This window comes from Salvelinus namaycush, chromosome 19 (genome assembly GCF_016432855.1).
Source record: "Salvelinus namaycush isolate Seneca chromosome 19, SaNama_1.0, whole genome shotgun sequence".
Classification (NCBI taxonomy): domain Eukaryota; kingdom Metazoa; phylum Chordata; class Actinopteri; order Salmoniformes; family Salmonidae; genus Salvelinus; species Salvelinus namaycush.
Genome location: NC_052325.1, coordinates 27,979,263 through 28,004,678, shown reverse-complemented (window position 1 = coordinate 28,004,678; position 25,416 = coordinate 27,979,263). Strand labels below are relative to the sequence as shown.

Below are 25,416 nucleotides of genomic sequence, written 5' to 3'. Positions count from 1 at the left end.
ACACCCAGGCCATGCCGTCCACCTCTCTTATAACAACATATCAGTCACACACTGTAAACCTTTTAGTTATTTTATTGTGGTATTTAATTTACTAATTTGTCCCTTTATAGTTTACCCACTGTTTGATATTGTGTTGGACCTCATCTTATTTGTTCTGTCATTGTTTACTTTGTGTTGCTGGTGAAAGGGTTTGGGTTAGAGTGGAAAGGGGTCGGTTAGCCTGGAGAAATGGACCTGGTATTAACCACCCGCTCCCCCATTAGATGACAAGTATAAAGGCTAGATGGTAGTCCTGCAACAGATTGAACATCATAAAATGGCTCCACTAAAGTCATAGAAATCATTTATGAATAAATGTAAACAAAATTATTATACTTTTGGTGTCTGTTGTTGACCATTTTCTTATACTTAATCCTCAATTGAATGTGTCTGAAGTCTCTTACAGTAGTAGACTGTAGCTTCAGTAGACTACTTTACTAGACTACTTTAGTAGACTAGTCTTCCCTTAACACAATAGCCAATAGAATCCCTCCACCGCAGAGAAAGAAATCTAGACCCAAAGTGTGCCCCTGTTCTTACTTCCAGAGTACAGGTGACAACAAAAAGCGACCTGCCCCCAGCCCTGGTCATGGCCCTGTCCCTGGGTTTAACACCAGCCCTGGGCTGATTCACCCTGCCCTCCAGGGCCTTCCAGGCCTCCAAGGCCACCCTGGTCTCCAAGGCCACCAGGAGAAAAATGGCTTTGTGGGCCGCATTCACCTCCTGCCTGACCTGATCCAGCAGAGCCACCACTCCCCCTCCTCCTCTGCCTCCTCCTCTCCCTCCTCCTCCAGCATGGCGAGCCCCACCATGTCCATGTCCCCCCAGAGCCCCCTGGACAAGCTCAGCATACTCCTGGAGGTATGTCCCTCTGCCCCCCTCTGACCCCTGGTCCTCCTTCAGGCCTGGGCCTGCAAGGAGCACCCTCTGCTGGTTGCATCTGCTCTCTCTCTGGCCACCTAGTGGTGCTCTTTATCGTTTCCTTTTTCTGAGTGCGACGACTAATCTAGTTTCCTCCAAGCTCTGTAGGTACGGTGGTGTGGTGATGGATCATTTTTGTTGCTCCTTCTGAAAAAATATTATTTTGACCATTTTTAGCAAGTTTCTGGTATTTGACATAATTTCTTCTTTTTGAGACTATATTAGGTTGCACTGGCTTACATGTTCTTGGAGGCCCATTACAGGTATTCCTTTAGCCCTAAGATCTCTATCTCTGATTATTATTTGTTTATTTTAATCAGTCAGATCGTTAAAGACATATTCCAGAAACCCTCTCAAGACTAGGCTACAACGTAGCATATTTCATGAATTAGCACTGGCAATTGCTTTACCATTAAAAAAACATTCCTTTAAATATATTTTTGTTCCTCAGCTTTTGTTTTTACCTGAACATTCCATCTGTTTTACTTTTACCCACCACCATAGAGACCTCTTGTTTTTGCCTTGTTCACTTTACTTCAATGTGTGATTTTGTGAATTTTTCCCTAAGCCTGATAGCTGCATGCTCCTTACATCTGCCTCAGTTTCTTGCTTCCGTCTTTCAACATTTCTCTTTGGTAGTCTTTGAACTTTATATTGAACTTATACAGTGCCTTCGGAAAGTATTCAGACCCGTTGACTTTTTCCAAATTTTTCTACGTTACAGCCTTATTCTAAAATGTATTAAATAAATAAAAAATCCTCAGCAATATACACACAATACCACATAATGACAAACTGAAAACAGGTTTTTAGAAATTGTATTTATTTACATAAGTATTCAGCCCCTTTGCTATGAGATGCAAAATTGAGCTCAGGTGCATCCTGTTTCCATTGATCATTCTTTAGATGTTTCTACAACTTGATTCGACTCCGTCTGTGGTAAATTCAATTGATTGGACATGATTTGGAAAGGCACACACCTGTCTATATAAGGTCCCACAGTTGACCGTGCATGTCAGAACAAAAACCAAGCCATACGGTCAAAGCAATTGTCCGTAGAGCTCCGAGACAGGATTGTGTCAAGGCACAGATCTGGGGAAGGGTACCAAAAAATGTCTCCAGCATTGAAGGACCCCAAGAATACAGTGGCCTCCAACATTCTTAAATGGAAGAGGTTTGGAACTACCAAGACTCTTCTTAGAGCTGGCCTAGAGCTGGCTGTCCGGCCAAACTGAGCAATCGGGGGAGAAGGGCCTTTGTCAGGGAGGTGACCAACAACTCTGACAGGGCTTTAGAGTTCCTCTGTGGAGATGGGAGAACCTTCCAAAATGACAACCATCTCTGCAGCACTCCACCAATCAAGCCTTTATGGTAGAGGGGTTAGGCAGAAGCCACTCCTCAGTAAAATGCACATGACAGCCCACTTGGAGTTTGTCAAAAGGCACCTAATGACTCTCAGACCATGAGAAACAAGATTCTCTGGTTTGATGAAAACAAGATTGAACTTTTTGGCCTGAATGCCAAGCGTCACATCTGGAGGAAACCTGGCACCATCCCTACGGTGAAGCATGGTGGTGGCAGCATCATGCTGTGGGGATGTTTTTCAGCATCAGGGACTGGGAAGCTAGTCAGGATTGAGGCAAAGATGAACGGAGCAAAGTACAGAGATCCTTGATGAAAACCTGCTCCAGAGCGCTCAGGACCTCAGACTGGGGCGAAGGTTCTTCTTCCAACAGGACAACGACCCTAAGCACATAGCCAAGACAACACAGGAGTGGCTTCGGGACAAGTGTCTGAATGTCCTTGAGTGGCCCAGCCAGAGCCCGGACTTGAACCCGATCAAACATCTCTGGAGAGACCTGAAAATAGGTGTGCAGCAACGCTCCTCATCCAACCTGAGAGCTTGAGAGGATCTGCAAAGAAGAATGGGAGAAACTCCCCAAATACAGGTGTGCCAAGCTTGTAGCGTCATACCCAAGAAGACACAAGGCTGTAATCGCTGCCAAAGGTTTTTTTAATACATTTGCTAACACTTCTAAAAACCTGTTTTTGCTTTACCATGATGGGGTATTGTGTGTAGATTTAATGAGGGGAAAAAACATTTAATACATTTTAGAATAAGGCTGTAACATAACAAAATGTGGAAAAAGTCAAGGAGTCTGAATACTTTCCGAAGGCACTATATATTTCATATTGCACACACTGCTGTCATTGTTGTCTTGGTCTATGAGTTGGCAGGTAAGTCAATGTCATAATGGTAGAAATACGTGTGATTCTATGTATCCTCATTGTTGTTCTATTCTCCTGCTCCTCTAGAGTCATTCTGTCAGCAACACAATGCAGAAACACAAGTCCTCCTCCTCCTTCACTCCTTTTATCGATCCACGCCTCCTCCAGGTCTCTACATCCGGCGCCGCTCTCAACAACCTGGGTAAACCCGTTCTCCCAGCCCCCTTATTGGATGTCAAGTCCCCTTCAGTAGTATCTGAGTGGTTCCCTCCAGTGTCAATCAACCTGGTGTTAGATTCTGAGGCAACACCAGAGAACACCTGTTTATAACTGACAAAAGTTATATAAATGTATACTAAATATAACTGAATCTATATGATAGTAAAACATAATCTGCTTGTATTTACACTCAATCCCTTCCTTGTCCTCCGCAGCTTTTGGGAACGATGCCAGGCTGGCGGAGGCACTGAGGGCGGACCCGTCACGTAAAGGCTCCGTGGTCAATGTGAACCCTGTCAACACACGGCCGCAGAGCGACACCCCAGAGATCCGCAAGTACAAGAAGAGGTTCAACTCTGAGATCCTGTGTGCTGCGCTCTGGGGTGAGTTGTCACAATTATCTCTGCTATGTAGTTATCTCAGTCATATCAGTCTTCGCCACAGGTGGCAGCAAACTAAATGCCAAAGTGTTTGTAGGAGTGAACCTGCTGGTGGGGACAGAGAGTGGCCTGATGCTGCTGGATCGTAGCGGTCAGGGGAAGGTGTATCCCCTCATCAGCCGACGCCGCTTCCAACAAATGGATGTCCTAGAGGGACTCAACGTCCTGGTTACTATATCAGGTTTGTACACGCTATACATATAGTTACTACACACACTATACATGCACAGTTATTACACATACAGTTGAAGTCGGAAGTTTACATACCCTTAGGTTGGAGTCATTAACTAGTATTTCAACCACTCCACAAATTTCTTGTTAACAAACTATAGTTTTGGCAAGTCGCTTAGGACATCTACTTTGTGCATGACACAACTAATCTTTCCAACAATTGTTTACAGACAGATTATTTAACTTATAATTCACTGTATCACAATTCCAGTAGGTCAGAAGTCTACATACACTAAGTTGACTGTGCCCTTAAACGGCTTGGAAAATTCCAGAAAATTATGTTATGGCTTTAGAAGCTTCTAATAGACTAATTGACATCATTTGAGTCAATTGGAGGTTTACCTGTGGATGTATTTCAAGGCCTACCTTCAAACGCAGTGCCTCTTTGCTTGGCATCATGGGAAAATCAAAAGACATCAGCCAAGACCTCAGAAAAAAATGTGTAGACCTCCACAAGTCTGGTTCATCCTTGGGAGCAATTTTCAAACACCTGAAGGTACCATGTTCATCTGTACAAACAATAGTACGCAAGTATAAACACCAAGGGTCCATGCAGCCGTCATACCGCTCAGGAAGGAGACGCATTCTGTCTCCTAGAGATGAACGTACTTTGGTGCGAAAAGTGCAAATCAATCCCAGAACAACAGCAAAGGGCCTTGTGAAGATGCTGCAGGAAATGGGTACAAAAGTATCTATATCCACTGTAAAACAAGTTCTATATTGACATAACCTGAAAGGCCGCTCAGCATGGAAGAAGCCACTGATCCAAAACTGCCATAAAAAAGCCAGACTACGGTTTGCATCATGTTGTGGGGGTGCTTTGCTGCAGGAGGGACTGGTGCACTTCACAAAATAGATGACATCATGAGGGAGGAAAATGATATGGATATATTGAAGCAACATCTCAAGACATCAGTCAGGAAGTTAAAGCTTGGTCGCAAATGGGTCTTCCAAATGGACATTGATCCCAAGCATACTTCCAAAGTTGTGGCAAAATAGCTTAAGGACAACAAAGTCAAGGTATTGGAGTGGTCAAAGCCACTGACCTCAACCTGTAAAACATTTGTGGGCAGAACTGAAAAAGCGTGTGCGAGCAAGGAAGCCTACAAACTTGACTCAGTTACACCAGCTCTGTCAGGAGGAATGGGCCAAAATTCACCCAACTTATTGTGGGAAGCTTGTGGAAGGCTACCCGAAACGTTTGACCCAAGTTAAACAATTTAAAGGCAATGCTACCAAATACTAATTGAGTTTATGTAAACTTCTGACCCACTGGGAATGTGATGAAAGAAATAAAAGCTTAAATATATCATTCTCTCTACTATTATTCTGACATTTCACATTCTTAAAATAAAGTGATGATCCTAACTGACCTAAAACAGGGAATATTTACTAGGATTAAATGTCAGGAATTGTGAAAAACTGAGTTTAAATGTATTTGGCTAAGGTGTATGTAAACTTCCGACTTCAACTGTACATGGGAAAACACAGACATGCAAACACTGTCGTGTGAAATTCAGTACTGAGAGAGACTTGATCATTTCTTCAAACAATCATTTTTATTTAATATCGATTAATTATTGCAATAATGAAAACGTCAGCCCAACAGTCTTGTTCTGACTGTTAGGCTGAGAGCCTAACTGAAAATGAAAATAATTATATTATATAGGACCTAAAAATGCTTAGTCACAATGGTTCCATCTCCCATAAGCCACCTTGGTTATCTACACAGGATGGTGTTTTACCCCCAACCTGGCTTTGTTTCCCAGATGCCAGGAAGAATGGACAATGAGGGATTGTTCTGAACTCTTCCAGGCTATCTCTATCTTGTGTCACACACACCATTTCTTGTCAATGGAATGCCAGCTTTTATCACCAACATCAATCAATTGTCAGCTTCAAGCTTTCTCTAGTAAAACCCATGTCCTCAACAGCCAGACTAGCTGCAAGGTGCTAGAGTGGAGACCATAAAACACAGCATTAGCAGGACAGAAATATCTTACTGTTTTGTTAAGTAAATAATTGTTACATATCCAACAAATAAGGTGAATACATAATTTTTCTATCACAACACATACACACACACACACACTTTTAAGATGTCTAGGTGATCTCTCTGATGAGACCGTTCGTGCAAAGGTGTCGGGCGGTGGCTCACTGTAGGTTCCTGCTTCTCTTTCCTGTGCTGTGGTCACGTCATCCATTCACTGTAACAACCAGCACTGGTTCCTCTGGTGTCACCCAACAGACATTCAGCCAGAGGAAATCGAGTAAATGGCTAGTTAGAGTGTACGACATCATATATTTGTATTGCATGTCCACTGACACACATGCAAAGGTTTCCATGGTGGAAGCACGGAAACACACATAGATACAGTGTCATCTGTCATTTTGATGTCATTTTGCAATGAATGAAGAAAGGGTCCATGCTCAAAAGAGACGTTGAGACAATTTGATGTTGCTTCTTCAGTTTTTAGCATATTTTTTATTCTTCATGTCATTGTACTCTATCATTCTCGGTAGATGAATATAAAAGTTGTGTGTGTGTGTGTGTGCCGACTTGTTGGTCAGTTTAAAGAAAATGTTGTCTTTCAATTTGACCTCGACCTTGACCTAAATTTACAAACACAATATTCCGTTATGTTGCAACGTGTTGTCAAATATTCAGTACAGGTTCTACAACAATACAGACCCTGTCACTGACTCAGCATATCCTCTGTACTAGTATTGATAATGATGTCTAATATAATACCAATAATTAAATACATAGTAAAAACTCCAATAATACCTTTATTCATTGAAATCGGTGTGTACAATAAAGACGCTTCCTCCACCCATTACATAGGAGTAGGGTGAAGTTGCCCCTACATGCTGATCTTAGGTCAGTTTGGGATTTTCCCCACTAATGGTTAAGTTTAGGATTGGTGGAGGGGAAGCTGATCCTAGATCTGTACCTAGGGGAAACTTCACCCCCTGTGCCATTACATATGGATTATATATCGTAGGTACCCTGACTCTTGACCTCTCCCGCTTGTCTGACCCTGTCCTGTGAAGGCAAGAAGAACAAGTTGCGTGTGTACTATCTGTCCTGGTTGAGGAACAAGATCCTGCACAACGACCCTGAGGTGGAGAAGAAGCAGGGCTGGGTCACTGTGGGAGACCTGGAGGGTGCTGTTCACTACAAAGTTGGTATGTCCCATCTCCAGCATGCATCTGGCCAGTGGAATTGAAAGGATGGGAAGTTCATTTTTGCGGAGAAAATTGAGGACAGTTTTTGCATAGAAATTTATGTCATGGTCAAATGAGTCTGCACACATGTTTAGGAACCACTGTTTTATAAGTCAGCACTTCATGACATGACTGAAACATGTTGGAAGAGTCCAGAGTTTGGTAATGAAATCTACAGCAGCGTACGAAATACCCTCTGTCTACCCAGCAAACACAATGTCCCAATTCTGCACTGTCACATCTCTGAGTAGACTGTAATATATGTCAGCTAATAGCATTTTGGTAGAATTTGATTTCCTACTACATATAGTATCTGGGGCAGAGAACTTAAAAACAATAAGGCTACTGTGTCATTAAACGTCTTGAGGATGCTCTGAATTGACCCTGTTAGTTGGTGCCTCCTTATGGCAACATCCTCATGTGTCCCCACTGGTTTATTCCCCAGTGAAATACGAGAGGATCAAGTTTTTGGTTTTGGCCCTGAAGAACTCGGTGGAGGTCTATGCATGGGCACCGAAGCCCTACCACAAGTTCATGGCTTTCAAGGTGAAACCTTCGATGCCCCTGCTTATGCATATTCACTTCCATCTATTCAATTAGTCATGCAGCTATTGTGAATTGTCATGACAATGATAAAATGACTTCCCGACACACATGCACACACACTACTGTACTGTATGTGAATAACCTTTGCTCCCTGGTTGACCCCTGCAGTCGTTTGGTGACCTGGTGCACAAGCCCCTGCTGGTTGACCTGACGGTGGAGGAGGGTCAGAGGTTAAAGGTAATCTATGGCTCCAGTAACGGATTTCATGCTGTGGACGTGGACTCGGGGGCCGTCTACGACATCTACCTGCCCACCCATGTAAGAAACACACTCATGTCTATGGAACCTCTCATCCCCTTCTCTTCCTCCTTTTTTTTCTTTCAAGGATAACTTCATTATTGAATTAATAATTTTTCTCTCTCCCGCTCTTTTGCTCTCTCTCCCGCTCTTTTGCTCTCTCTCCCCGCTCTTTTGCTCTCTCTCCCCCCTCTTTTGCTCTCTCTCCCCGCTCTTTTGCTCTCTCTCCCCCCTCTTTTGCTCTCTCTCCCTGCTCTTTTGCTCTCTCTCCCCCCTCTTTTGCTCTCTCTCCCGCTCTTTTGCTCTCTCTCCCCCCTCTTTTGCTCTCTCTCCCCCCTCTTTTGCTCTCTCTCCCCCCTCTTTTGCTCTCTCTCCCCCCTCTTTTGCTCTCTCTCCCCGCTCTTTTGCTCTCTCCCCCCTCTTTTGCTCTCTCTCCCCGCTCTTTTGCTCTCTCTCCCCCCTCTTTTGCTCTCTCTCCCCCCTCTTTTGCTCTCTCTCCCCCCTCTTTTGCTCTCTCTCCCGCTCTTTTGCTCTCTCTCCCCGCTCTTTTGCTCTCTCTCCCCGCTCTTTTGCTCTCTCTCCCCCCTCTTTTGCTCTCTCTCCCCCCTCTTTTGCTCTCTCTCCCCTCTCTTTTGCTCTCTCTCCCCCCTCTTTCGCTCTCTCTCTTATCCTTTCTTCTCTTTCTCTCTCCCTCTCGTGCTCTTTTTCTCTCTCTCTGTGTCTGTCTCTCTGTAGATCCAGACCAGTATCCAGTCCCATGCCATCATCATCCTGCCCAACACAGATGGCATTGAGCTGCTGGTGTGTTACGAGGACGAGGGTGTCTATGTCAACACCTACGGACGCATCACCAAGGATGTGGTGCTGCAGTGGGGCGAGATGCCCACTTCTGTGGGTAAGTGGACACAGACACACTCACACACAATAGGTCCTTAAATTATGTATTTAAACATGTTAACTCGGTTGCCATCCCACCGACTCACCGCCCTATCCTTTGTCTTTCTCTCTGTAGCCTATATCCGTTCTAACCAGATAATGGGCTGGGGGGAGAAAGCCATAGAGATCAGATCTGTGGAGACTGGACATCTGGATGGAGTCTTCATGCACAAGAGAGCCCAGAGACTCAAGTTCCTGTGTGAGAGGAACGACAAGGTGAGACCCCTGGACACGTACACACACATTTGGAGGTACTCTCCCCAGGTCTGTTTACATGAATAACTCTGTCAAAATCTAATTTTATTTGTCATATGCGCCGAATACAACAGGTGTAGACCTTACCGTGAAATGCTTACTTACAAGCCCTTAACCAACAATGCAGTTCAATAATTAGAGTTAAGAAAATATTTACTAAATAAACTAAAGTAAAACATTTTATAAAAAGAAACACAATAAAATAACAATAATGAGGCTATATAAAGGGGGTACCGGTACCGAGTCAATGTGTGGGGGTACAGGTTAGTCGAGGTAATTTGTACATGTAGGTCGGGGTAAAGTGACTATGCATAGATAATAAACAGCAAATAGCAGCAGTGTAAAAATAAAGGGGGGGGGCCCCCCCCCCCCCCCCCTTTATTTTTACACTGCTGCTATTTGCTGTTTATTATCTATGCATAGTCACTTTACCCCGACCTACATGTACAAATTACCTCGACTAACCTGTACCCCCACACATTGACTCGGTACCGGTACAATATATACCGGGCAATATAAATAGTCCGGGTGGCCATTTGATTAATTGTTCAGCAGTTTTATGGCTTCGGGGTAGAAGCTGTTAAGGAGCCTTTTGGTGCTAGACTTGGCGCTCCGGTACCGCTTGCCTTGCGGTAGCAGAGAGAACAGTCTATGACTGGGGTGACTGGAGTCTTTAAAATAAAGAAATGTGGGCTTTCCTCTGACACCGCCTAGTATATACAGTACCAGTCAAAAGTTTGGACACACGTACTCATTCAAGGGTTTTTCTTCATTTTTACAATTCTCTACATTGTATAATAATAGTGAAGACATGAATACTATGAAATAACACAAAGGGTTTGAATACTTATGTAAATGTCATATTTCAGTAAAAAAATATGAAATGCACAAAAATCTAAAACTCTTTTTGCTTTGTAATGATGGGGTATTATGTGTTGTTAGATAAGGGGGGGACTATTTAATCCATTTTAGAATACGGCTGTAATGCAACAAAATGTGGAAAAAGTTGCGGGGTCTGAATACTTTCTGAATGTACTGTATACTTCTGGGAAGTTGTTAGACAATCCAGAGGCCAGAGAATTTCTATCTTGGGTTTGACTTCCTGGTGGTTGATATAGCTTTACCATAGATTTTATGGGTTGTATTACTGACTGTTGTTTAAATAGGAATTCTCTGCATTGTTATCACTAGAGGTTTCTTATAATTCATGACGACACATCTTGATTTCCATGGTCAATATGGATCAATGATTGTGAATGGCATCAAAAAATCATATGCATGTCTGTAAGTTCGCCTCTATCTTGATGTATCACCGATCAATCAGTCAAATGTATTTATAAACCCCTATTACATCAGCAGATGTCACAAAGTGCTGTACAGAAACCCAGCCTAAAACCTCAAACAGCAAGCAATGCAGATGTAGAAGCATGGTTGCTAGGAAAAACTGCCTAGGAAGGCAGGAACCTAGGAAGAAACCTAGAGGAACCAGGCTCTGAGAGGTGGCCAGTCCTCTTCTGGCTGTGCCGGGTGGAGATTATGACCATTGAGGCCTGATTGTTCTTCAAGATGTTCAAACGTTCATAGATGACCAGCAGGGTCAAATAATAATCACAGTGGTTGTAGAGGGTGCAATAGCTCAGTATCTCAGTAGTAAATATCAGTTGGCTTTTCATAGCCGAGCATTCAGAGGTCAAGACAGCAGGTGCAGTAAAGAGAGAGAGTTGAAAACAGCAGGTCGAGGACAAGGTAACACATTCGGTGAACAGGTCAGGGTTTCATAGCTGCAGGCAGAACAGTTGAAACAGGAGCAGCAGGACAACCAGGTGGACTGGGGACAGCCAGGAGTAATCAGGCCAGGTAGTCCTGATACATAGACCTTAAATTCACACAGGACACCAGATAAGACAGGATAATTACACCAGATATAACCGACTGACCCTAGCCCCCCGGCACATAGACTATTGCAGCATAGATACTGGAGGCTGAGGCTGTGGTGGGGTCAGGGGATACTGTGGCCCCATCCGATGATACCCCCGGACAGGGCCAAACAGGCCGGATATAACCCCCACCCACTGTGCCAAAGCATTCCCCCCACACCACTAGTGGGATATCATCAGACCCCAATTTCCTTCCCTGAGACAAGGCTGAGTATAACCCACAAAGATCTCCTCCACTGCACGAGCCCGAGGGGGCGCAAAACCAGACAGGAAGATCACATCTGTGACTCAACCAACTCAAGTGACACACCACTCCTAGGGACGGCATGGAAGAGCTAGGTAAGTAAGTAAGTAAGTTAGTGAGTTAGTGACTCAGCCCCCGTAATAGGGTCAGAGGCAGACAATCCCAGTGGAGTGAGGGGAGAGACAGAGACAGTAAGGGCGGTTCGTTGCTCCAGTGCCTTGCCGTTCACCTTCGCACCCCTGGGCCAGACTGCACTCAATCATAGTACCTACTGAAGAGATGAGTCTTCAGTAAAGACTTAAAGGTTGAGAACGACTCTGTCTCTCACATGAATAGGCAGACCATTCCATGAAAATTAAGTTCTATAGGAGAAAGCCCTGCCTCCAGCTGTTTGCTTAGAAATTCTAGGGACAATAAGGAGGCCTGCCGCTTATGAAGGTATGTATGGCAGGACAAAATCGGAGAGATAGGTAGGAGAAATCTCATGTAATATTTGAGGTTAGCAGTAAACCTTGAAATCAGCCCTAGCCTTAACAGGAAGCCAATGTAGTGGCTAGCACAGGAGTTATATGATCAAATTCTTTGGTTCTAGTCAAGATTCTAGCATCCGTGTTTAGCACTAACTGATGTCTTTTTACTGTTTTATCCGGGTGGCCGGAGAGTAGAGCATTGCAGTAGAATAATCTAGATGTGACAAAACCATGGTGTCGTGGAATTATTCTAGTAAAGGAGAGAGACTTTTAGATTTCTTCAAAACAATTGGACTTTATTTTTTAATTACTTCAGTAATGGAGTTGGTCGGTAACCACCCTTAAGGTAATCACTGAGCAGAACTAAGCCACAGCATTTTATAGTTAAGACACATCCACCTGAATACGGAACAAACAACAGATTTGTGAAATTATACAAAGGTAGATTGTGCTCTCATGCAACAGACAGCAAGATTTACATTGCACCAGGTTCTGTCTCTAGGTCATTTTCTACTTGTTTGTACAAAAATACTAATGCAACATAGGACACCAGGTCCTTCACTTAATTTATGAAGTCCAGTATTCATCTGCCATGTGGGAGAAATAAACTGGAGGGAGGGTATGCCTGGTACTGGCAGACAGGCACACAGACACTAATCATGGAATGGATTGCAGTCTTTAGGTTTTATCACCAAGGCATCGTAAATCAGCTGTCAGCGTTAAGCCTCAGAGACTCCTCTCAGAAGGACAGACATTGTGAAAGTACTAATATGGGAATACATTCTAATATAAAAGTAATGTGATTAACATAATGTTGTAATTCTACCACATCATTTCTGCAATGTTATGAAGATGGAATAAAGTTGTCCTTGAAATATTATTGGTCCTTCACTGTTTTGAGACTGTACAACTTTCAAGATTTATTGTCAGATCCAACAGCAGATCTCTTTGTTTCTTGGGACCTAGAACTAGCATCTCTGTTTTTTTCAGTTTAAAAGTTAAACATTTGCCACCATCCACTTCCTTATGTCTGAAACACAGGCTTCCCGGTAGGCAATTTTGGGGCTTCACAATGTTTCATCAAAATGTACAGCTGTGTGTCATCCTCATAGCAGTGAAAGTTGACATTGTGTTTCCGAATGACATCACCAAGAGGTATAATATCGAAGAGGTTCGATATAAGCCAATTTTTACATTTTCCGGGACAATCAAATCAAATGTATTTATATATCCCTTCTTACATCAGCTGATATCTCAAAGTGCTGTACAGAAACACAGCCTAAAACCCCAAACAGCAAGCAATGTAGGTGTAGAAGCACGGTGGCTAGGAAAAACTCCCTAGAAAGGCCAAAACCTAGGAAGAAACCTAGAGAGGAACCAGGCTATGAGGGGTGGCCAGTCCTCTTCTGGCTGTGCCGGGTGGAGATTATAACAGAACATGGCCAAGATGTTCAAATGTTCATAAATGACCAGCATGGTCAAATAATAATAATCACAGTAGTTGTCGAGGTTGCAACAAGTCAGCACCTCAGGAGTAAATGTCAGTTGGCTTTTCATAGCCGATCATTAAGAGTATCTCTACCGCTCCTGCTGTCTCTAGAGAGTTGAAAACAGCAGGTCTGGGACAGGTAGCACGTCCGGTGAACAGGTCAGGGTTCCATAGCCGCAGGCAGAACAGCTGAAACTGGAGCAGCAGCAGCACGGCCAGGTGGACTGGGGACAGCAAGGAGTCATCATGCCAGGTAGTCCTGAGGCATGGTCCTAGGGCTCAGGTCCTCCGAGAGAGAAAGAGAGAATTAGAGAGAGCATACTTAAATTCACACAGGACACCGGATAAGACAGGAGAAGTACTCCAGATATAACAGACTGACCCTAGCCCCCCGACACATACTACTGCAGCATAAATACTGGAGGCTGAGACAGGAGGGGTCAGGAGACACTGTGGCCCCATCTGATGATACCCCCGGACAGGGCCAAATAGGCAGGATATAACCCCACCCACTTTGCCAAAGCACAGCACCCACAACACTAGAGGGACCTTCAACCACCAACTTACCATCCTGAGACAAGGCCGAGTATAGCCCACAAAGATCTCCGCCACGGCATAACCCAAGGGGGGGCGCCAACCCAGACAGGAAGATCACGTCAGTGACTCAACCCACTCAAGTGACGCACCCCTCCTAGGGACGGCATGGAAGAGCACCAGTAAGCCAGTGACTCAGCCCCTGTAATAGGGTTAGAGGCAGAGAATCCCAGTGGAGAGAGGGGAACCGGCCAGGCAGAGAGAGCAAGGGCGATTCGTTGCTCCAGAGCTTTTCCGTTCACCTTCACACTCCTGGGCCAGACTACACTCAATCATATGACCCACTGAAGAGATGAGTCTTCAATAAAGACTTAACGGTCTCTCACATGGGTAGGCAGACCATTCCATAAAAATGTAGCTCTATAGGAGAAAGCCCTGCCTCCAGCTGTTTGCTTAGAAATTCTAGGGACAATTAGGAGGCCTGCGTCTTGTGACCGTAGCGTACGTGTAGGTATGTACGGCAGGACCAAATCGGAAAGATAGGTAGGAGCAAGCCCATGTAATGCTTTGTAGGTTAGCAGTGAAACCTTGAAATCAGCCCTTGCCTTAACAGGAAGCCAGTGTAGGGGGGCTAGCACTATGAGTAATATGTAATCAAATGAGTAATATGAGTAATATGATCAAATTATTTGGTTCTAGTCAGGATTCTAGCAGCCGTATTTAGCACTAACTGAAGTTTATTTAGTGCTTTATCCGGGTAGCCGGAAAGTAGAGCATTGCAGTAGTCTAACCTAGAAGTAACAAAAGCATGGATTAATTTTTCTGCATCATTTTTGGACAGAAAGTTTCTGATTTTTACAATGTTATGTAGTTGGGAAAAAGCTGTCCTTGAAACAGTCTTGATATGTTCGTCAAAAGAGAGATCAGGGTCCAGAGTAACGCTGAGGTCCTTCGCAGTTTTATTTGAGACGACTGTACAACCATCAAGATTAATTGTCAGATTCAACAGAAGATCTCTTTGTTTCTTGGGACCTAGAACAAGCATCTCTGTTTTGTCCGAGTTTAAAAGTAGAAAGTTTGCAGCCATCCACTTCCTTATGTCTGAAACACAGGCTTCTAGCGAGGGCAATTTTGGGGCTTCACCATGTTTCATTGAAATGTACAGCTGTGTGTCATCCACATAGCAGTGAAAGTTAACATTTATGTTTTCAAATTACATCCCCAAGAGGTAAAATATATAGTGAAAACAATAGTGGTCCTAAAACGGAACCTTGAGGAACACCGAAATTTACAGTTGATTTGTCAGAGGACAAACCATTCACAGAGACAAACTGATATCTTTCTGACAGATAAGATCTAAACCAGGACAGAACTTGTCCGTGTAGACGAATTTGGGTTTCCAATCTCTCCAAAAGAATGTGGTGATCGATGGTATCAAAAGCAGCACTAAGGTCTAGGAGCACAAGGACAGATGCAGAGCCTCGATCTGACGCCATTAAAAGGTAATTTACTACCTTCACTACCTTACTACCTTCAAGTGCAGTCTCAGTGCTGTGATGGGGTCTAAAACCAGACTGAAGCATTTCGTATACATTGTTTGTCTTCAGGAAGGCAGTGAGTTTTGCTGCGCAACAGCTTTTTCCCAAACAATTGAGAGGAATGGAAGATTCGATATAGGCCGATAGTTTTTTATATTTTCTGGGTCAAGGTTTGGCTTTTTCAAGAGATGCTTTATTACTGCCACTTTTAGTGAGTTTGGTACACATCCGATTGATAGAGAGCCGTGTATTATGTTCAACATAGGAGGGCCAAGCACAGGAAGCAGCTCTTTCAGTAGTTTAGTTGGAATAGGGTCCAGTATGCAGCTTGAAGGTTTAGAGGCCATGATTATTTTCATCATTGTGTCAAGAGATATAGTACTAAAACACTTAAGTGTCTCTCTTGATCCTAGGTCCTGGCAGAGTTGTACAGACTCAGGACAGCTGAGCTTTGGAGGAATACGCAGATTTAAAGAGAAGTCCATAATTTGCTTTCTAATGATCATGATCTTTTCCTCAAAGAAGTTCATGAATTTATTACTGCTGAAGTGAAAGCCATCCTCTCTTGGGGAATGCTGCTTTTTAGTTAGCTTTGCGACAGTATCAAAAATACATTTTGGATTGTTCTTATTTTCCTCAATTAAGTTGGAAAAATAGGATGATCGAGCAACAGTGAGTGCTCTTCAATACTGCACGGTACTGTCTTTCCAAGCTAGTCGGAAGACTTCCAGTTTGGTGTGGCGCCATTTCCGTTCCAATTTTCTGGAAGCTTGCTTCAGAGCTCGGGTATTTTCTGTATACCAGGGAGCTAGTTTCTTATGACAAATGTTTTTAGGGGTGCAACTGCATCTAGGGTATTGCGCAAGGTTAAATTGAGTTCCTCAGTTAGGTGGTTAACTGATTTTTGTCCTCTGACGTCCTTGGGTAGGCAGAGGGAGTCTGGAAGGGCATCAAGGAATCTTTGGGTTGTACGAGAATTTATAGCACGACTTTTGATGCTCCTTCGTTGGGGTCTGAGCAGGTTATTTGTTGCGATTGCAAACGTAATAAAATGGTGGTCCGATAGTCCAGGATTATGAGGAAAAACATTAAGATCCACAACATTTATTCCATGGGACAAAACTAGGTCCAGAGTATGACTGACAGTGAGTAGGTCCAGAGACATGTTGGACAAAACCCACTGAGTTGATGATGGCTCAGAAAGCCTTTTGGAGTGGGTCTGTGGACTTTTCCATGTGAATATTAAAGTCACCAAAAATTTGAATATCTGCCATCACTACAAGGTCCGATAGGAATTCAGGGAACTCCATGAGGAACGCTGTATACGGCCCAGGAGGCCTGTTAACAGTAGCTATAAAAAGTGATTGATTAGGCTGCATAGATTACATGACTAGACGCTCACTAGTCGCTCACTAGTGTAACCAGGAGGAGAGGCCTCATTTAACACAGTAAATTCACCAGGCTTAAGCCATGTTTCAGGTAGGCCAATCACATCAAGATTATGATCAGTGATTAGTTAATTGTCTATGACTACCTTGAAAGTGAGGGATCTAACATTAAGTAACCCTATTTTGAGATGTGAGATATCACAATCTCTTTCAATAATGACAGGAATGGAGGAGGTCTTTATTTCAGTGAGATTGCTAAAGCGAACACCGCCATTTTCTGTTTTCCTTAACCTAGATTGAGGCACAGACACTGTCTCAATGGGGATAGCTGAGCTGACTACATTGACTGTGCTAGTGGCAGACTCCACTGAGCTGGCAGGCTGGCTAACAGGTTGCAGGCCAGGCAGCAGGCTATCTCATTGTGGAGCTAGAGGAGTTAGAGCCCTGTCTATGTTCATAGATAAGATGAGAGCACCCCTCCAGCTAGGATGGAGTCAGTCACTCCTGAGCAGGCCAGGCTTGGTCCTGTTTGTGGGTGAGTCCCAGAAAGGGAGCCAATTATTTACAAATTCTATCTTTTGGGAAGGGCAGAAAACTATTTTCAACCAGCGATTGAGTTGTGAGAGCTCATCACTCCCCCTAACTGGGATGGGGCCAGAGACAATTACTTGATGCCGACACATCTTTCTAGCTGATTTCCAGGCTGAAGCTATGTTGCTCTTGGTGACCTCTGACTGTTTCATCCTAACATCGTTGGTACCGACGTGGATAACAATATCCCTATACTCTCTACGCTCGCCAGTTTTAGCTTTAGCCAGCACCCTCTTCAGATTAGCCTTTACGTCGGTAGCCCTGCCCCCTGGTAAACAGTGTATGATCGCTAGAGGATTATTTTTAAGTCTAATACTGCGGGTTATGGAGTTGCCAGTGACTAGGGTTTTCAATTTGTCAGAGCTAATAATGGGAGGCTTCGGCAGCTCAGACCCCGTAACGGGTGGAGGAGAGACCTGAGAAGGCTCGGCCTCTGACTCTGAGTCGTTGCTAAAAGGGGAAAACCGGTTGAAAGTTTCTGTCGGCTGAATGAGCGACACCGGCTGAGTATGCCGACAGCATTTCTTTCCAGAAAATTGTCCGGCTGCGGGTACTGTGTGGGGATATTTATACTACTATCTGTACTTACTGGTTGCACAGATGCTGTTTCATCCTTAAAATTGCCCTTGCCAAGGGGGCCAGGTACACAGTGTTTCCTCCGACACATTGGTGCGGCTGGCTTCCGGGTTGGAGGCGCGCTGTGTTAAGAAGCAGTGCGGCTTGGTTGGGTGGTGCTTCGGAGGACGCATGGCTTTCGACCTTCGTCTCTCCCGAGCCCGTACGGGAGTTGTAGCGATGAGACAAGATAGTAATTACTAGCGATTGGATACCACGAAAATTGGGGATAAAATTTTAAAATAAAAAAAATTAAAATTGCCCTTGCCTAACGATTGCATCTGAAGCTGTGCTTGCAACACGGCTATCCTCACCATAAGGCGATAGTTCTCCTGTATATTATGAGTACAGCTACTGCAATTAAATGTCATGGTGTTAATGTTACTACTTAGCTTTGGCTGGTGGTCCTGTAGAACCATGTCCAGATAAAGCGTCCAGGGTGAAAAAGTTAAATGAAAATAGTAGAGCGAGGTAAAAACTAAGACATTGGTAAATGTGTTAAATGCAGATTTTGATTAAACAGTTAGTAAAAGTAAAAACCAAAAGGTTGGTAGGTAGCCAAGTAGCAACAAACAGCACAGCAGCATGGAGACAGGTCCAACAGTTGTGACTTTGTGGCAGTGGTAACTAACCGATGTTTTTATTTATTTATTTTTATTTAACCTTTATTTAACTAGGCAAGTCAGTTAAGTTCTTATTTACAATGACGGCCTACCAAAAGGCAAAAGGCCTCCTGCGGGGATGGGGGCTGGGATTAAAAATACAAATATAGGACAAGACACCACAACACTACATAAAGAGCGACCTAAGACAACATAGCATGGCAGCAACACATGACAACACAGCATTGTAGCAACACCACATGACAACAACATGGTAGCAACACAACATGGCAGCAGCACAACATGGTACAAGCATTATTGGGCACAGACAACAGCACAAGAAGGCAAGAAGGTAGAGACAATAATACATCACGCAAAGCAGCCACACTGTCAGTAAGAGTGTCCATGATTGAGCCTTTGAATGAAGAGATGGAGATAAAACTGTCAATTTTGAGTGTTCTTTGCAGCTCTTTCCAGTCGCTAGCTGCAGCGAACTGAAAAGAGGAGTGACACAGGGATGTGGGGACCTTTAACATAATGTGACTGGCAGAACCGGTGTTGCATGTGGAGGATGAGGGCTGCAGTAAGTATCTCAGATAGGGGAGAGTGAGGCCTAAGAGGGTTTTATACATAAGCATCAACCAGTGGGTCTTGCGACAGGTACACAGAGATTACCAGTTTGCAGAGGAGTATAGGATGAAGTGATGTGGGAAATCTGATGGCCGAACGGTAAAGAAAATCTAGCCGCTCGAGAGCACCCTTACCTGCCGATCTATAAATTATATCTCCGTAATCTAGCATGGGTAGGATGGTCATCTGAATCAGGGTTAGTTTGGCAGCTGGGGTGAAAGAGAAGTGATTACGATAGAGGAAACCAAGTCTAGATTTAACCTTAGCCTGCAGCTTTGATATGTGCTGAGAGAAGGACAGTGAACCGTCTAGCCCTACTCCCAAGTACTTGTATGAGGTGACTACCTCAAGCTCTAAACCCTTCGAGGTAGTAATCACACCAGTAGGGAGAGGGGCATTCTTCTTACCAAACCACATGACCTTTGTTTTAGAGGTGTTCAGAACATGGTTAAGGTCAGAGAAAGCTTGTTTGACACTAAGAAAGCTTTGTCGTACAGCGTTTAACACAAAATCCGGGGAGGGGCCCGCTGAGTAGAAGACTATCATCTGCATATAAATGGATGAGAGAGGGTCCTACTGCCTGAGCTATATTGTTGATGTAAATTGAGAAGCGCGTGGGGACTAGGATCGAGCCTTGAGGTACTCCCTTGGTGACAGGCAGTGGCTGAGACAGCAGATGTTCTGACTTTATACAGCGCACTCTTTGAGATAGGTAGTTAGCAAACCAGGCCAAAGACCTCTCAGAGACACCAATACTCCTTAGTCGGCCCACAAGAATGGAATGGTCTACTGTATCAAAAGCTTTGGCCAAGTCAACTCAGTGACTGCCTGCAGTGAAAAACTTTGTAGTGGGGCAGGGGAAAAAGAGGGAGGAGCATCGGGGTTAGTCGCATTGGAAGGGGTGGAGATTAAAAAATGTTGGACGGGCAATGGCTGAGTCAAATAGGATAATGATCTTCATCAGATGACACTCATAGGACTTCATGTTACACAATATATGTATGTTTTGTTCGATAAAGTTCATATTTATATCCAAAAATCTTAGTTTACATTGGCGCGTTATGTTCAGTAATGTTTTGCCTCCAAAACATCCGGTGATTTTGCAGAGAGCCACATCAATTTACAGAAATACTCATAATAAACATTGATAAAATATACAAGTGTTATACATGGAACTTTTGATAAACTTCTCCTTAATGCAACCGCTGTGTCAGATTTCAAAAAAACTTTACGGAAAAAGCACACCATGCAATAATCTGAGTACAGCGCTCAGACACAAAAACAAGCCATACAGGTACCCGCCATGTTGTGGAGTCAACAGAAGTCAGAAATAGCATTATAAATATTCACTTACCTTTGATGATCTTCATCAGAATGCACTCCCAGGAATCCCAGTTCCACAATAAATGTTTGTTTTGTTCGATAAAGTCCATCATTTATGTCCAAATACTTCCTTTTTGTTCACGCGTTTAGTACACAAATCCAAACTCAGGAGGCACGGGCAAGTCCAGGCGAAAGTTCAGACGAAAAGTCATATTACAGTTCGTAGAAACATGTCAAACAAAGTATAGAATCAATGTTTAGGATGTTTTTATCATAAATCTTCAATAATGTTTCAACCGGAGAATTCCTTTGTCTGTAGAAATGCAATGGAACGCAGCTAACTCTCACGGGAGCGCGTGAGACTGAGCTCGTGGCACTCTGCCAGACCCCTGACTCAAACAGCTCTCATTCCCCCCTCCTTCACAGTAGAAGCATCAAACAAGGTTCTAAAGACTGTTGACATCTAGTGGAAGCCTTAGGAAGAGCAATATGACCCCATAGACACTGTATATTTGATAGGCAATGACTTGAAAAACTACAAATCTCAGATTTCCCACTTCCTGGTTGGATTTTCTCAGGTTTTTGCCTGGAGTTCTGTTATACTCACAGACATCATTCAAAAAGTTTTAGAAACTTCAGAGTGTTTTCTATCCAAATCTACTTAGCTTCTGGGCCTGAGTAGCAGGCAGTTTACTCTGTGCACCTTATTCATCCAAGCTACTCAATACTACCCCCAGCCATAAGAAGTTAATGAAGTGGTGATTTAAAGAGCCCAGCCATGTGCTCCTTGTCAGTAACAGCCACATTGTAACGACTCTCCTCTTCGTCTGATGATGAGGAATAGGAATCATCGGACCAATACGCAGCGTGGTAAGTGTTCATAGTAAATTTAATTAAATAAGCTGAACACTGAATGACAAAAAACAACAAAGAGAGTGAACGACACGAAACAGTCCTGTAAGGTGAAAAAACACAAAACAGGAAACTACCCACAAACACAGGTGGGAACAGGCTACCTAAGTATGGTTCTCAATCAGAGACAACGATTGACAGCTGCCTCTGATTGGGAACCATACCAGGCCAAACACATAGAAAAGGACAACATAGAACAAAACATAGAATGCCCACCCCAACTCACGCCCTGACCAAACCAAAATAGAGACATAAAAAGGATCTCTAAGGTCAGGGCGTGACAGTACCCCCCCCCCCCAAAGGTGCGGACTCCGGCCGCAAAACCTAAACCTATAGGGGAGGGTCTGGGTGGGCATCTATCCGCAGTGGCGGCTCTGGTGCGGGACGTAGACCCCGCTCCACCTTAGTCTTGGCCCACAGAGGTGGCGCCTCTGGAGCGGAGACCCTCGCCCCGGACTGGGGACCCTCGCAGCGGGCCCCGGACAGGAGGGCGACTCTGGCTGCTCCGGACAGGAGGGCGACTCTGGCTGCTCCGGACAGGAGGGCGACTCTGGCTGCCCCGGACAGGAGGGCGACTCTGGCTGCCCCGGACAGGAGGGCGACTCTGGCTGCCCCGGACAGGAGGGCGACTCTGGCTGCCCCTGGACAGGAGGGCGACTCTGGCTGCCCCGGACAGGAGGGCGACTCTGGCTGCCCCGGACAGGAGGGCGACTCTGGCTGCCCCGGACAGGAGGGCGACTCTGGCTGCCCCGGACAGGAGGGCGACTCTGGCTGCTCCGGACAGGAGGGAGACTCTGGCTGCTCCGGACTGGAGGGCGACGCTGGAGGCTCCGGACTAGAGGGCGTCGTTGGAGGCACCGGACTAGAGGGCGTCGCTGGAGGCTCTGGACTAGAGGGCGTCGCTGGAGGCTCCGGACTGACGGCCTTCGTTGGAGGCCTCGTGCCATAACTCCTCACTGGAGGCTTCGTGCCATGGATCATCACTGGAGGATTCGTACCATGGATCATCACTGGAGGCTTCGTGCCATGGATCATCCCTGGAGGCTTCGTGCCATGTATCACCACTGGAGGCTTCGTGCCATGTATCACCACTGGAGGCTTCTTGCCATGGATCACCACTGGAGGCTTCTTGCCATGGATCACCACTGGAGGCTTCTTGCCATGGATTATCACTGGAGGCTTCGTGCCATGGATCATCACTGGAGGCTTCTTGCCATGGATCATCACTGGAGGCTTTGTGCCATGGATCATCACTGGAGGCTTTGTGCCATGGATCATCACTGGAGGCTTTGTGCCATGGATCATCACTGGAGGCTTTGTGCCATGGATCATCACTGGAGGCTTTGTGCCATGGATCATCACTGGAGGCTTTGTGCCATGGATCATCACTGGAGGCTTCGTGCCATGGATCATCACTGGAGGCTTTGTGCCATGGATTATCACTGGAGTGGAGAGACAAACAGGAGGCCTGGCTCTGGGAGCAGGCACAGGACTCACCAGGCTGGGGAGACATGCAGGATGGTTAGGGCTTAGCACAGGCACAGGACTCACCAGGCTGGGGAGACATGCAGGAGGCCTTGTCCTTGGCCGAGGCACCGGATGCACTGGGCCGTGGAGGCGCACTGGAGGTCTCGAGCAACGAGCCTGCACAACCCGTCCTGGCTCGATGCCCACTCTAGCCCGGCCGATGCGAGGAGCTGCGATGTAGCGCACCGGGCTATGAACATGTACTGGAGACACCGTGCGCTCCACCGCATAACACGGTGCCTGACCAGTACGACGCTCCACCCGGTAAGCACGGGGAGTTGGCTCAGGTCTCCTACCTGACTCCGCCAATCTCCCCGTGTGCCCCCCCAACAATAATTCTGGGGCTGCCTCTCGTGCACCTCTCCTCGAGCTAACTCCTCGTAGCGTCGCCGCTCCGCTTTGGCTGCCTCCAGCTCCTCTTTAGGACGGCGATACCCTCCCGGCTGTGCCCAGGGTCCCTTGCCTTCCAAAATTTCCTCCCATGTCCAGGAGTCCATCAATTGCTGCTCCTTCCTACCACGCTGCTTGGTCCTTTGGTGGTGGGTAGTTCTGTAACGACTCTCCTCTTCGTCTGATGATGAGGAATAGGAATCATCGGACCAATACGCAGCGTGGTAAGTGTTCATAGTAAATTTAATTAAATAAGCTGAACACTGAATGACAAAAAACAACAAAGAGAGTGAACGACACGAAACAGTCCTGTAAGGTGAAAAAACACAAAACAGGAAACAACTACCCACAAACACAGGTGGGAACAGGCTACCTAAGTATGGTTCTCAATCAGAGACAACGATTGACAGCTGCCTCTGATTGGGAACCATACCAGGCCAAACACATAGAAAAGGACAACATAGAACAAAACATAGAATGCCCACCCCAACTCACGCCCTGACCAAACCAAAATAGAGACATAAAAAGGATCTCTAAGGTCAGGGCGTGACACACATTAAGGGACATGGGCAGCTGTGAGGAGGAGGGTTTATTCTCCGGGTCTTTAACCGTTTTCCAGAACTTCTTGGGATTAGACCCACAGAGAGAGAACTGCTCGCCTGAGTGTACTTATTTCAAATTTTCCTGAACTAGAGCCAGTCAGCCTGAGTATGCGTGTGCCAAGCCTTTTGCCAAATGGAATTCTTGAGGTAGAGTAACTCTGCCAGATCACGGTCAAACCAGGGGCTGAACCTGTTTTAATTCTCATTTTCTTTATGGGGGCGTGTTTGTTAACAATACCACTGAAAATATTAAAAAAGAAGGTCCAAGCGTCTTCGACAGAGGGGATCAAGCTGATTCTATACCAATTTACAGAGGCCGGGTCTTGAAGGAAGGCTTGCTCATTAAAGTTTTTTAGCAAGCGTCTGACAAATCAGGACAGGTCGTTTAACTGAGCATCCATTATGAACACAGGCTGTAAAACAGTGATCACTAAGGTCATTACTGATGTCACTGATTTGTTTCATTATTGACTGACGTGTGTGCATGTGTTCCCATACGCAGGTGTTCTTTGCCTCGGTGCGATCCGGAGGAGCCAGCCAGGTGTACTTTATGACCCTGGGGCGCACCTCTCTGCTCAGCTGGTAGAGAGACTACACCCCCTCTACACTGGAAACCAACCAACCACGTTTTACCCGACGTTCAGCGATGCCAACGGACAAAAGCCAACCACCTCCGACATAGACCTTCGACCCGGAGCATCGTGCTATATTGAGGATACACAACATCCAGATGACGTCGCCCCAGCCGTGAATACCAGATATGAGAATTGTAAAAAATGAAGTTAATTGATTATAAATCAAATAAAAAAATGTGAAGAAAGGGGGTGAACAATTTGCCCCACTTTGGTGCTCAACAGATTGTGGACACACGTCTGTGCGGGGCCGTTGCCCTGAAGGTGTGTGTGTGTGTGTGTGTGTGTGTGTGTGTGTGTGTGTGTGTGTGTGTGTGTGTGTGTGTGTGTGTGTGTGTGTGTGTGTGTGTGTGTGTGTGTGTGTGTGTGTGTGTGTGTGTGTGTGTGTGTGTGTTGGTGTGTGTGTGTGTCGTTCCTAGTTCCTGACTGTGGTATGGGCTTAAAGTCTACTACTAACTGTGCATCTTCTGCTCGTATTTCAGGTGCCCCCCTCCCCTCCACCCCTTCCTTTCCTTAGCGAAGGAGGGGCAGGGGGCGGAGCATACAGTGTTAATGCTACGGTAGTGTATGTCAATGTCTTTCTGTTTGGTCCAATGATTGCTGACTGCAGGGGGGGGGGGGGGGGGCAGGTGTTGAAGCTGTCAGTCAGGG

The 25,416-nt window shown here is 45.3% G+C and overlaps 1 protein-coding gene across 7 annotated transcripts in view; it reads left to right on the top strand.

The window, feature by feature from the left end:
* The window catches only part of LOC120064272 (mitogen-activated protein kinase kinase kinase kinase 4-like), a 102,569-nt gene extending 77,461 nt beyond the window's left edge, over positions 1-25,108 (top strand). For 5 of the 7 annotated variants that reach the window (XM_039014721.1, XM_039014725.1, XM_039014724.1 and 2 more), the window contains 10 exons: positions 586-900; positions 3,277-3,391; positions 3,624-3,791; positions 3,886-4,029; positions 7,134-7,268; positions 7,753-7,853; positions 8,022-8,171; positions 8,886-9,045; positions 9,163-9,302; positions 24,636-25,108. In XM_039014721.1, the coding sequence (XP_038870649.1) occupies positions 586-900; positions 3,277-3,391; positions 3,624-3,791; positions 3,886-4,029; positions 7,134-7,268; positions 7,753-7,853; positions 8,022-8,171; positions 8,886-9,045; positions 9,163-9,302; positions 24,636-24,719 (1,512 nt within the window). In that variant the 3' untranslated portion in view covers positions 24,720-25,108. Of the gene's footprint in view, positions 1-585; positions 901-3,276; positions 3,392-3,623; positions 3,792-3,885; positions 4,030-7,133; positions 7,269-7,752; positions 7,854-8,021; positions 8,172-8,885; positions 9,046-9,162; positions 9,303-24,635 lie in introns of those variants that run through there. The other 2 variants (XM_039014726.1, XM_039014727.1) reach the window with 2 other exon arrangements.
* Positions 25,109-25,416: the final 308 nt, after the last annotated feature.